The sequence below is a fragment of the Entelurus aequoreus genome, linkage group LG01 (genome assembly GCF_033978785.1).
Source record: "Entelurus aequoreus isolate RoL-2023_Sb linkage group LG01, RoL_Eaeq_v1.1, whole genome shotgun sequence".
In the NCBI taxonomy this organism is placed as follows: Eukaryota; Metazoa; Chordata; class Actinopteri; order Syngnathiformes; family Syngnathidae; genus Entelurus; species Entelurus aequoreus.
In genome coordinates this window covers 7,316,456-7,329,282 of record NC_084731.1, presented here as the reverse complement: position 1 = coordinate 7,329,282, position 12,827 = coordinate 7,316,456, and the positions used below count along the sequence as shown (strand labels likewise).

Sequence of the window (12,827 nt, the reverse complement as noted above, 5' to 3'; positions counted from 1 at the left end):
TTGTGTTGACCTTTCACATAAAGTTCAGATAAAATATGATTGGTTCGGTCTCAAGGGGTATGAATACTTTTTCAAGTCACAGTATATACAGTAAAAAAATAATTGAGCTATTTAATACAACAAATATGGCTGGTAATAAAGTACAGTACATATGAGATACTGGCAACAATAGCAGTGCTGCAAAAAATATGACCTAAATAAACTTCACTATAATGAGGATTGCCAGGCAGCTGCAGGTCAAAGGTGGGAAACCTGCAACATCTGGAGCAGGAGCTGGCCTTATTAGCGCTTGCCTTTGTCCTTGAGTGACAGACTGTACGGGTGAAGGTAATGTAATAGCACCAAATGGGTTTTTGGGTTAAAAAAATAAATAAAAAAAGGCGCTAGCCTGGCAGCCAGCAAGATCCAGCGTTGCACAAATCAAACTGGTAGTGACTCATCTTCTCCTCTTAGACACGAGTGCTGGGCAGTGTGCCAGCTCACGGGCATTTCTACAGAAAAATGTGCAAAAACTACGTAGGCGAGGTACATCCAACAAACATTTTAACCCCCATTAGATGGATCACAGCCTTGGGTGTCCAGTAACCAGACAGCATTTATGTCTTAGCAGATACAATCCCTGCAGTCATTTTTACACGCACCTTTCATCCAGGGATGTTCCGCAGACTCAAAACTACTTTATTGATGTTTACTTGTCACCGTGAACAAGTGTGATATGAATAGGGCTGCAACCACTCAATCGATTAATTCGATTTAAAAAAAAAATCTTCAATTTATATATTGTGTTGCTTCGAATAATCGTTTAATGACTGCAACTAACAAAAATCAATTATATCCAAACCGCATGGAGTGCCCAGAACTTTGAATACATGAGCAGTTGCCATACACTGCAAAAACTGAAATCTAAGTAAGATTAAATATCTCAAATAAGGTATTTTCTGCCTGATAAGATAATTCTTCTCACTAAGCAGATTTTATGTTAGAGTGTTTTACTTGTTTTAAGGGTTTTGGTCCTAAATGATCTCAGTAAGATATTACAGCTTGTTGCTGAGATTTGATGACCTATATTGAGTAAAACATGCTTGAAACTAGAATATCAACTGTTGCAAAGCTGTGTCATCAACACTCACAAGTATAAAACTACTTTTTTAAAGTAATCATTTCCTGCTTCAAGCATGAAAAAAAAAATCATGATTTTGACACAATTGTGTCTTATAATTAAAACGAATGACAGCCAAAATGGACTTTGCTGTTTTATTTTCAATGAAACAATACAAAATACGTACTCATATAGTAGTACAGTTGTTATTAGTGAGAATATACTTATATGGGATCATTGAGGTTAGCTAATTTTACTTGTTTTGGAAAGTCTTGACAAGCCAAATTTTCTTGTTCTATTGGCAGATAATTTTGCTTAGTTCAGATAAAATACCCCTAATTTTTTTTTTTTTTTTTCTTGTTTTTGACCACTGACTTTTTGCAGTGTAGAGCACACATGAGAGCGGTGGTGTGATTTGTGTAGCAGCCATCAGTGGAGATTTAAATTTTTTTTAATGCACACAAGTTCAAAGTGCAATTTTAATGTTGATAACTACAAAAAATATGTCGTTGTGGCTTGTGCAGCCCTTTGAGACACTTGTGATTTAGGGCTATATAAATAAACATTGATTGATTGATGTCCGGATGTACTTTGTGGACGCCGTCTTTGCTCCACAGTAAGTCTTTGCTGTCGTCCAGCATTCTGTTTTTGTTTACTTTGTAGCCAGTTCAGTTTCAGTTTCGTTCTGCATAGCCTTCTCTAAGCTTCAATGCCTTTTCTTAGGGGCACTCACCTTATGTTTATTTTTGGTTTAAGCATTAGAAACCTTTTTACCTGCACGCTGCCTCCCGCTGTCGTCTTCATATTGTGATCATGACAAACCATGTTCCCGGCGTCTACAAAGCAATTAGCTACAAGCTGCCACTAAACCAGCTAATGCCAAATATTTGTTTATTAATGGATGCATCCTATTGATCTTGACAATTAGGGGAATGTTGGCGTATTCCTCTATAGCAGTGTTTTTCAACCTTTTTCAAAGCACATTTTTTGCGTTGAAAAAATCCGCAGGCACACCACCAGCGGAAATCATTAAAAAACGAAAGTCAGTTGACAGTAAAAGTCATTGTCACAATTGTTGGGTATGACTTTAAAGCATAACCAACTATGCATCAATATAGATCTTGTCTCAAAGTAGGTGCACTGTCACCACCTGTCACATCACATTATGACATATTTTGATTTGTTTGCTGTTTTCCTGTGTGTAGTGTTTTACTTCTTGTCTTGCGCTCCTTTTTTGGTGGCTTTTTCAAATTTTTGGGTATTTTCCTGGAGCAGTTTCATGTCTTCCTTTGAGCGATATTTCCCGCATCTACTTTGTTTTAGCAATCAACAATATTTCAGTTGTTTTCATCCTTCCTTGTGGGGACATTGTTGATTGTCATGTCATGTTTTGTCATGATTGCCATGTCTCACTATTATGTTAGATCCACTATGGACTGGACTCTCACTATTATGTTAGATCCACTATGGACTGGACTTTCACAATATTATGTCAGACCCACTCGACGTCCATTGCATCCGGTCTCCCCTAGAGGGGTGGGGCGTTACCCACATATGCGGTTCTCTCCAAGGTTTCTCATAGTCATTCACATCGACGTGCCATTGGGGTTGTGAGTTTTTCCTTGCCCTTATGTGGGCTCTGTACCGCGGATGTCGTTGTGGCTTGTGCAGCCCTTTGAGACACTTGTGATTTAGGGCTATATAAATAACATTGATTGATTGATGTTCGAATGTACACTGTGGACAGCGTCTTTGATCCACAGTAAGTCTTTGCTGTCGTCCAGCATTCGGTTTTTGTTTACTTTGTAGCTAGTTCAGTTATAGTTTCGTTCTGCATAGCCTTCCCTAAGCTTCAATGCCTTTTCTTAGGGGCACTCACCTTTTGTTTATTTTTGGTTTAAGCACACATTTTTACCTGCACGCTGCATTCCACTGTTTCCGACATCTACAAAGCAATTAGCTACCTGCTGCCACCTACTGATATGGAAGAGTATTGTACAGTTACTCTGCCAAGCTCTAGACCAGTGTTTTTCAACCTTTTTTGAGCCCAGGCGCATTTTTTGCGTTGAAAAAATCTGAGGCACACCACCAGCAGAAATCATTAAAAAAACGAAACTCAGTTGACAGTAAAAAGTCGTTGTCCCAATTGTTGGATATGACTTTAAACCATAACTAACCATGGATCAATATAGCTCTTGTCTCAAAGTAGGTGCACTGTCACCACCTGTCACATCACCCCCTGACTTATTTTGAGTTTTTAGCTGTTTTCCTGTGAGTAGTGTTTTAGTTCTTGTCTTGCTCTCCTATTTTGGTGGCTTTTTGTCATTTTTTCAGTTGTTTTTATCCTTCTTTGTGGGGACATTGTCGATTGTCATGTCATGTTCGGATGTACATTGTGGACGGCGTCTTTGCTCCACAGTAAGTCTTTGCTGTCGTCCAGCATTCTGTTTTTGTTTACTTTGTAGCCAGTTCAGTTTCAGTTTCGTTCTGCATAGCCATCCCTAAGCTTCAATGCCTTTTTTTTTTTTAGGGGCACTCACCTTTTGTTTATTTTTGGTTTAAGCATTAGAAACCTTTTTACCTGCACACTGCCTCCCGCTGTCGTCTTCATATTGTGATCATGACAAACCATGTTCCCGACGTCTACAAAGCAATTAGCTACCTGCTGCCACTGAACGAGCTAATGCCAAATATTTGTTTATTAATGGATGCATCCTATTGATCTTGACAATTAGGGGTTTGTTGGCGTATTCCTCTATAGCAGTGTTTTTCAACCTTTTTCAAGGAACATTTTTTGCGTTGAAAAAAATCCGGAGGCACACCACCAGCGGAAATCATTAAAAAACGAAACTCAGTTGACAGTAAAAAGTCGTCGTCGCAATTGTTGGATATGACTTTAAACCATTATTGCTCCACAGTAAGTCTTTGCTGTCGTCCAGCATTCGGTTTTTGTTTACTTTGTAGCCAGTTCAGTTTTAGTTTCGTTCTGCGCAGCCTTCCGTAAGCTTCAATGCCTTTTCTTAGGGGCACTCACCTTTTGTTTATTTTTGGTTTAAGCGTTAGACACCTTTTTACCTGCACACTGCCTCCAGCTGTTTCCGACATCTACAGAACAAATAGCTACCTGCTACCACCTACTGATATGGAAGAGTATTACACGGTTACTCTGCCGAGCTCTAAACAGCACCGACCATTTAACAACAACACATCATTTGCAGACTATAATTACTGGTTTGCAAAACATATTTTTAACCCAAATAGGTGAAATGAGATAATCTCCCACGGCACACCAGACTGGTATCTCTGAGATACCATAGCACCTGGTACCTGGTACCTGGTACCTGGTACCTGGTACACAACCCACGCCCTCGTTACAATTAAAGCTTGGTCAGCTGAGCTGTCAAATCCACGTACAGTAGTTAGCTCACAAGCTAGCTGTAGCTAACAACAAGCGCCATTGAACCTCAATGAAAAACTCTCCTATAAACATTTTTTAAAAAGGGCTTAGCTAATGTTTGTAGCAACACACAACCGTAATGTTGCCTACTTTTCAGTAGTTATGATGCTGAAATTAATGGTCCCTTCGTCTCCCATTAATGACGTTAAATCCTGCATTTTGTTGCAATGATGGTCGACATTACACGGCTTACTCACTTCTCCATGGAAGACTCTTTGGCGGCATCGTTGTGTCCGTCTGCTTTGGAGCAAAAGCTTCTGGCACCGGTCTGCCTGACGAGCGGCCCGTTGAAAGCTCTCCCCGTGGCCGGGGAAGGCGACCAGCAGCCGGCTGCAGGTGCTGCGTGGACTCTGCCTGCCGTAGGTCGCTTCAGCTGGCCGTGTAAAATCTCCCTGAGCAGCGCCCTTGACCGTAAATGTAACATTTCAACCCCCCGTCAACCGACCCCGAAAAACAGGAGCGTGAATCGGGCAAATTATCGCGACGTACGGAGGAGAGGAGCGTGATAGTAACGGTTTCCCCGGCGAATGAACACCGTAGGCGTTCTCCTCACAAGGCACAACCTACGTCCATTTTGATTGGTTCGCCAAAAAAACAGAACTTGCAATCCAATTGGCTGGATAAACTGTCAATCATTAAACGGCAGGCGTTCTCCTCACAAGTCACAACCTACATTCATTTTGATTGGTTCGCCAAAAAACTAAACTTGCAATCCAATTGGCTGGATTTACTGTCAATCATCCAACCCACGCTACTGACGCTCCGAGGTAAAGGCCTACTGAAATGAATTTGTTTTTATTTAAACGGGGATAGCAGATCTATTCTATGTGTCATACTTGATCATTTCGCGATATTGCCATATTTTTGCTGAAAGGATTTAGTATAAAACAACGACGATAAAGATCGCAACTTTTGGTATCTGATAAAAAAAAAAAGGCTTGCCCCTACCGGAAGTAGCATGACGTAGTCAATTGAACATATCCGCAAAGTTCCCTATTGTTTACAATGATGGCCGCCAGAAGTGAGAGAGATTCGGACCGAGAAAGCGACAATTTTCCCATTAATTTGAGCGAGGATGAAAGATTTGTGGATGAGGAAAATGCAAGTGAAGGACTAGTGGGGAGTGGAAGCGATGACCTGATATTCAGCTGGGAATGACTAAAACAGTAAATAAACACAAGACATATATATACTCTATTAGCCACAACACAACCAGGCTTATATTTAATATGCCACAAATTAATCCAGCATAACAAACACCTAGGTGTTTGTTATGCTAGCTCCTAGCTACTAGCTACTAGCTCGAGCTAGTTATAGCGGGTTATATGGACGGGATCTCGTGTATGTAACCCGCCAATACAATTCAAACACCTGCACAACACACACACTCACTCAGCCCAAAGAACCGTTCACCTAACCCAAGGTTCATAAAGCTTATATATTTAACCAAAGTTACGTACATGACACGCACGTACGGGCAAGCAATCAAATGTTTGGAAGCGCGCGGGTGGGACCTGATATTCAGCTGGGAATGACTACAACAGTAAATGAACACAAGACATATATATACTCTATTAGCCACAACACAACCAGGCTTATATTTAATATGCCACAAATTAATCCCGCATAACAAACACCTAGGTGTTTGTTATGCTAGCTCCTAGCTACTAGCTTGAGCTAGTTATAGCAAGCGATCAAATGTTTGGAAGCGCAGCTACGTACTCACGGTATCGCGTCTGTGTATCCAAATCAAAGTCCTCCTGGTTAGAGTCTCTGTTGTCCGAGTTCTTCGATCTTGACTGCATCTTTCGGGAATGTAAACAAACACCGACTGTGTTGTGTTGCTGACTTCCCTTGCAAAATATCCGCTTCGCACCGACAACTTTCTTCTTTGCTTGCTCAGCTTCTTTCTCCATAATGCAATGAATAAATTGCAACAGATTCACCAACACAGATGTCCAGAATACTGTGGAATAATGACATGAAAACAGCTATTTCATATTGGCTTCAATGGGGAAGCAATACCTCTGTTAAACTGGCTACGTCACGCGCGTACGTCATCATACAGAGACGTTTTCAAGCGGAAGTGTGGCGGGAAATTTAAAATTACACTTTATAAGTTAATTGGCATGTGTTGCAATGTTAAGATTTCATCAATGATATATAAACTATCAGACTGCGTGGTCGGTAGTAGTGGCTTTCAGTAGGCCTTTAACCTCTCGTTCTGTTGACGCTTTCTGTTCCTAAATCAGGGGTCGGGAACCCGCGGCTCTCTTTAGCGCCGCCCTAGTGGCTCTCTGGAGCTTTTTCAAAAATGTATGAAAAATGGAAAAAGATGAGGGGAAAAAAATATATTTTTTGTTTTAATATGGTTTCTGTAGGACAGGGGTGTCCAAACTTTTTCCACTGAGGGCCGCACACTGAAAAATCAAAGCAAGCGGGGGCCATTTTGATATTTTTTTATTTTAAAAACCAATACAATATATGTATAAAAAATATACATTAATGCCTCCACTCAGGCTTGATCCCGGGGACCCCAAAGGGTTTTAGTCCAAAAAATATTTAAAATGTGTCATTATTCAGTATTATTATCTCTAGATCAACATTAGGTCTATTTGTCAATATAAAGTTTTTAAAGATTTAAGTCGTATGCTCTTTTTGTCAAAGAAAACCCTGTTTTTTTATGGAAAAAACACAAAATATGCAATATTTTCACCCAATAACATTTTTAAGAGGAATATTTCAGATTATATAATAATTGGAGCCTTAAAAAGGTCAACAACTCATAACACCATTGATTTTAATTCATTATTATTTTTTGAGCAATGACACTTAAAAACAAATCACGCAAAAATTATTGGGGATCCAAAAGGGTCCTACTCATTAAAGTGTTAAAAAATAAATTATAATTTTTTTTTTACTGTTTACTTTTAACACAATAATCTCGAGATCAACTTCAGATCTATCCGTCAATTATAAGTTGTATTGTTGTTTATGTTTTTTGTTTGTTCGTTTTAGGCCCAACTTTAAAAAAAAAAAAAAAAAAAAAGCTCAATTTTTTTATATGGCAAACACAAAATATGCAACATTTCCCCCAAAAAATATCTCACAGTGCAATATTTAATGTGACGTAATTGGAGCCTTGGATAGGTCAATAATTCATAATGACATTGATTTTGACTCATTATTATTTAAAAAAAAAAAAAGAAACAGCCTGCATGGCTGTTTTGTGTTATTAGAGTAAACATTGCAACATTTTCTTGTTACATTTTACCTGTTTGCTCTTTCATACCACTTTTTATGTTTTTAATTTTTTAAATCGTATTTTAAAATGGGCCGTGGGGCCATTAAAAAATGACCTGCGGGCCGCAAATGGCCCCCGGGCCGCACTTTGGACATCTCTGCTGTAGGAGGACAAACATGACACAAACCTCCCTAATTGTTATAAAGCACACTGTTTATATTAAACATGCTTCACTGATTCGAGTATTTGGCGAGTGCCGTTTTGTCCTACTAATTCTGGCAGTCCTTGAACTCACCGTAGTTTGTTTACATGTATAACTTTCTCCGACTTTCTAGGAAATGTTTTATGCCACTTTCTTTTTCTGTCTCATTTTGTCCACCAAACTTTTAACGCTGTGCGTGAATGCACAAAGGTGAGTTTTGTTGATGTTATTGACTTGTGTGGAGTGCTAATCAGACATATTTGGTCACTGCAAGCTAATCGATGCTAACATGCTATTTAGGCTAGCTATATGTACATATTGCAACATTATGCCTCATTTGTTGGTATATTTGAGCTCATTTAGTTTCCTTTAAGTCCTCTTAATTCAATTTATATCTCGTGACACTCTATCTGTATGTAATATGGCTTTTCATTGTTTGCGGCTCCTGACAGATTTGTTTTTGTATTTTTGGTCCAATATGGCTCTTTCAACATTTTGTGTTGCCGACCCCTGTCTTAAATGAATGAACAAATGAAAAAGATGTTTCGACAAAAAACAGGCAATCTTTGAATCTCAGTAAAACTAAAATAATGCTATTTGGTAACAATAGAAGGGAAAGTCAAACACAAATACAAATAGACGGAATAGAAATTGGAAGAGTAAATGAAACCAAATGCCTAGGTATAATGATGGATGATAAATTGAACTGGAAATTTAATGTGAAAAAATATACAACATAAAGTAGCAAGAAACACGTCAATAATGAATAAAGCAAAACATGTTCTAGACCAAAAATCACTTCATATTCTCTACTGCTTGCTAGTGTTACCATATCTGAGTTATTGTGCAGAAATATGGGGAAATAACTACAAAATTACACTTCATTCATTAACTGTGTTACAAAAAAGATCAATTAGAATAATACATAATGTTGGATATAGAGAACATACAAACCCTTTATTTATTGATTTAAAATTACTGAAATTCCACGACATAGTGAATTTGCAAACAGCTGAAATTATACACAAAGCAAATTATAACCTGGTAGCCAATAATATACAACAATTCTTCTCAACAAAAGAGGAGAAATATAATCTTAGAGAAAATTTTTATTTAAAACATTTGTACGCACGTACAACACTAAAGACCTTCAGTATGTCAGTATGTGGAATTAAATGATGGAATGGATTAAGCAGAGAAATCAAACAATGTACTAATATGATCCACTTCAAGAAACTCTTCACACTTAAAGTGTTTACAAAGTATAAAGAAGAAGAACCATGACAAACATTCTGAATTTATTTCATCCATCCATTCATTTTCTAGATAATCTTATTTATCTCAACATATGAAATATAACTTTCTTCAATGAGTATTATTTATTTATTTTTATTGTTATTACCGGTACTTATAGAGTATATTGTGAATAAATTGAGAACAGGAAGAGAACAAAAGTTTTAGCAACTGCTATGTAAAGGAAAAGGGGGTAGGATTAAATAAGCTCGGCTTCTTCCTACTTCTTTTCGAACACGTTGAATATAGAAACTGGAAATTGTGATGCATCATGTTGTATGCATGCATGTGTGATGTATCATGTTGTATGCATGTGTGATGCATCATGTTGTATGCATGCACGTGTGATGTATCATTTTGTATGCATGCATGTGTGATGTATCATGTTGTATGCATGCACGTGTGATGTATCATGTTGTATGCATGCATGTGTGATGCATCATGTTGTATGCATGCACGTGTGATGTATCATGTTGTATGCATGCACGTGTGATGTATCATGTTGTATGCATGCATGTGTGATGCATCATGTTGTATGCATGCATGTGTGATGTATCATGTTGTATCCATGCATGTTACAAATAAACTCAAACTCAAACTCAAATACTTTTAATCCTTGTCGTTGTTGAACAACTTGCATTGTATTGAGGTTTGGAAACGATTTTGTATGTTTTATTTCTCACAGGCCAATAATGATTGTTTTAATAACATTTTAGAATTAGATTCATACATATATTTAAACTCATCATTTGCAGTTGTGCTGTGACGCTGCATGAAGTGATATTTTGGTAGTGTACATACTGTACATGACTAAACAGAGCTGTTCTTAAAATAGCCACAGCTCCATCTTGTGGCGAGATGATAGATAGATAGATAGATAGATAGATAGATAGATAGATAGATAGATAGATAGATAGATAGATAGATAGATAGATAGATAGATAGATAGATAGATAGATAGATAGATAGATAGATAGATAGATAGATAGATAGATAGATAGATAGATAGATAGATAGATAGTACATTTTTGATTCCTTCATGAGAGTTCCCTCAGGAAAATTACAATTCCAGTAGCAGTGTACAGAATTGAGATACAATTTACAAAGTAAATAATAGAGGTATAAATGGCAATAAAATTGAAAATATAACAATAACAATACAAATTAAAAGTAACAATAAGAATAAAAATATAACAGTAAAAGTAAGAATATAACAAGAGAAACTAGGCAGTAGTGACCATGTTATAAAAAGAAAAAAAATGAAGAAAAACGGTATTACTGTCGATTATATGAAAGATGAGATGTGTTTATTGCACCTTTAAAGTGTATTGCACTGTCATTGCGGTTTATTGCACTGTTTTCTGTTGCAGTTTATTTCAGTATTGTTATTGCTTTGCATCCCCTGTCATCCTAGTACCAAGTTGGCGCCCTCTAGAGACCTGTGCGCATGTTGCAAACAGCCCCTTTGAAGTACCAGTAAAGTGGAAAAACAAGTTGCCTCTATATTGAAGTTATTATTATATTATATGATTTATGACACCGAAAGACTTCCAAACTATTCAAATAAATAGATATGATCAAAATTGGTATCAATCTCACAGATATTCCCGAGCCATTTTGATAGATAACGAACACGCCAGACGCGTGATCGCGTGACGTAGAGGTAGGGACCGCAGATCCCTTCCCCACCAACAACAATGCAAATCATGCAGACTTTATAAGAGCCAACGGTTACTTTGGGTAAAATTCTGATCAAGAACCTGATGTTGTGGATCTTGAACATAAGTGGGATGAGCTACAAGTTTTAGAAGCTGTGTGCTAAACAGATCCAGCTTTAGTGAAACACTATCACATCATGTAGCAGTATTGCTAAGTGCTAAACAAGAAATACCAACTACAAACATAATAAAAGGATAGCAGTGTTTCCCACACATTCATTTATTTGTGGCGGCCCGCCACGAAAGAATTACGTCCGCCACAAATTTAAAAAAAATCATTATTATTTTATTTTTTTGTCCTGTCCAGCTTCTCAGGCAAATCATATAGTTGATGTAGATGCCCATATAGGCTGTTCAGATTTACTTTACAAAAGAGAAGTGTAGGATACTTCTCTTGTTGCCTTATTTGTATTTGACCACTACTGTTTTCTGTTTATTTGTTACTGACTGTGGCAGGACACCTCTGCCTCTGTTTCACTTTATGTTGCTGGTAAATAATATGGTTGTAGTAGTAGGCTAAAGTTAAATTATTTAGTATGCACTAATTAAAGGGGCAGAGCTTTAAGAGACATTTTAGCTTTTATATTTTATAAGATATATTTTTTGTAAGAACCACAATTAATAAATATATTTCAGTGAATAACTTATTGTTCAAATCTGTATATAAATATGTACATAAAGTGTTGTAATTATATTGTAAAATGGATAGATGGATGGATGGATGGATGGACGTTTAAAACAAAACTATTATTAATTAGTAAGTATACATTTTTTGAGCCTTTTTAGAGAAAATCATATCATAGTAGGAAATTATGCAAACTACTCGATGATATCATGGTGACCACGCCCATAGCCACACCCTCACCGCCACAGGTATCTTGGCAGTTTATGGGAAACACTGGATAGCTTACGATAAAATGTCTGCTCTTACTTCGATGACAAGTATTAGGATGTCCATATCTTCCCGTTAACATGAACAATTAATCACGATGCACACGAAGGGTTAACAAGGAAGTCTCCCTGCAGACACTGTTGGTCTCCATCTCTGGGTATACATTGAATGTCACAGATGAACAACTTCTAGATTCAAGGCTAAATCCTGCGATTATCCAGATGAGAGTCAAGATTCATAATCTAGACTAACTTTGACGAGCCGAGATGCGATACCGGTTCACAGTAAAGCAGCAGAGGGTTACTTAGCTGTCTGTATCACTGCGAAATAGTTTGTTTGCGTTAGCGCTTATAATAACAACATCGCTAATGTTTGGTTAATATTCAGGTTAGGTATTGTTGTCGGGTTTTAGGCGGTTATTGAGGGTCTTCTTCTTTGTTCGGATAAAGATGTTGATTAGAGGTGTAACCACTATACAGCTGGGCAAGTGTTTAACAGTCAACTGACCAAGCTCTTGTCCACAGCTGCCAGACCACGATTCCCATTAGGATGGCGGTGTATCCTCTGCACCACACTCACATGCCGCAGGTGAAGCCATACCCCATTTGCACATAGTTGAGCGAAAGAGGCCGACGCCAGTACAAAGGCGATTAAGCCTGACCCAAGCAGGCCCGGGAAAGCATATTCCCGGTGGTGATGTACTGGCCTCAGGGATGTAATCATTGGGTCTGGAAGAGTTTCCCCGCCATTCCATGTTCCATTTGTAGTCCGCCCAGTTTGCTACACTGCCGTTTGACTGGTTAAAGTCATTTGGCAATTCCAATGCAGCAGGGACAAATTGATGTCTCGATTTAAGCTGCCGGTGTCCTCTAAGAGGAGGAGATAGAAGCCGGTCATGAAGAAGGTGCCCAGGCTCCAGTGC

At 38.0% G+C, this 12,827-nt stretch overlaps 1 protein-coding gene across 2 annotated transcripts in view; it reads right to left on the bottom strand.

Annotated features, from left to right (window-relative positions):
• The window catches only part of LOC133647588 (glutaminase kidney isoform, mitochondrial-like), a 58,761-nt gene extending 53,691 nt beyond the window's left edge, over positions 1–5,070 (bottom strand). For both annotated transcript variants that reach the window (XM_062043347.1, XM_062043348.1), the window contains exon 1: positions 4,754–5,070. In XM_062043347.1, the coding sequence (XP_061899331.1) occupies positions 4,754–4,980 (227 nt within the window). In that variant the 5' untranslated portion in view covers positions 4,981–5,070. The remainder of the gene's footprint in view (positions 1–4,753) is intronic.
• Positions 5,071–12,827: the final 7,757 nt, after the last annotated feature.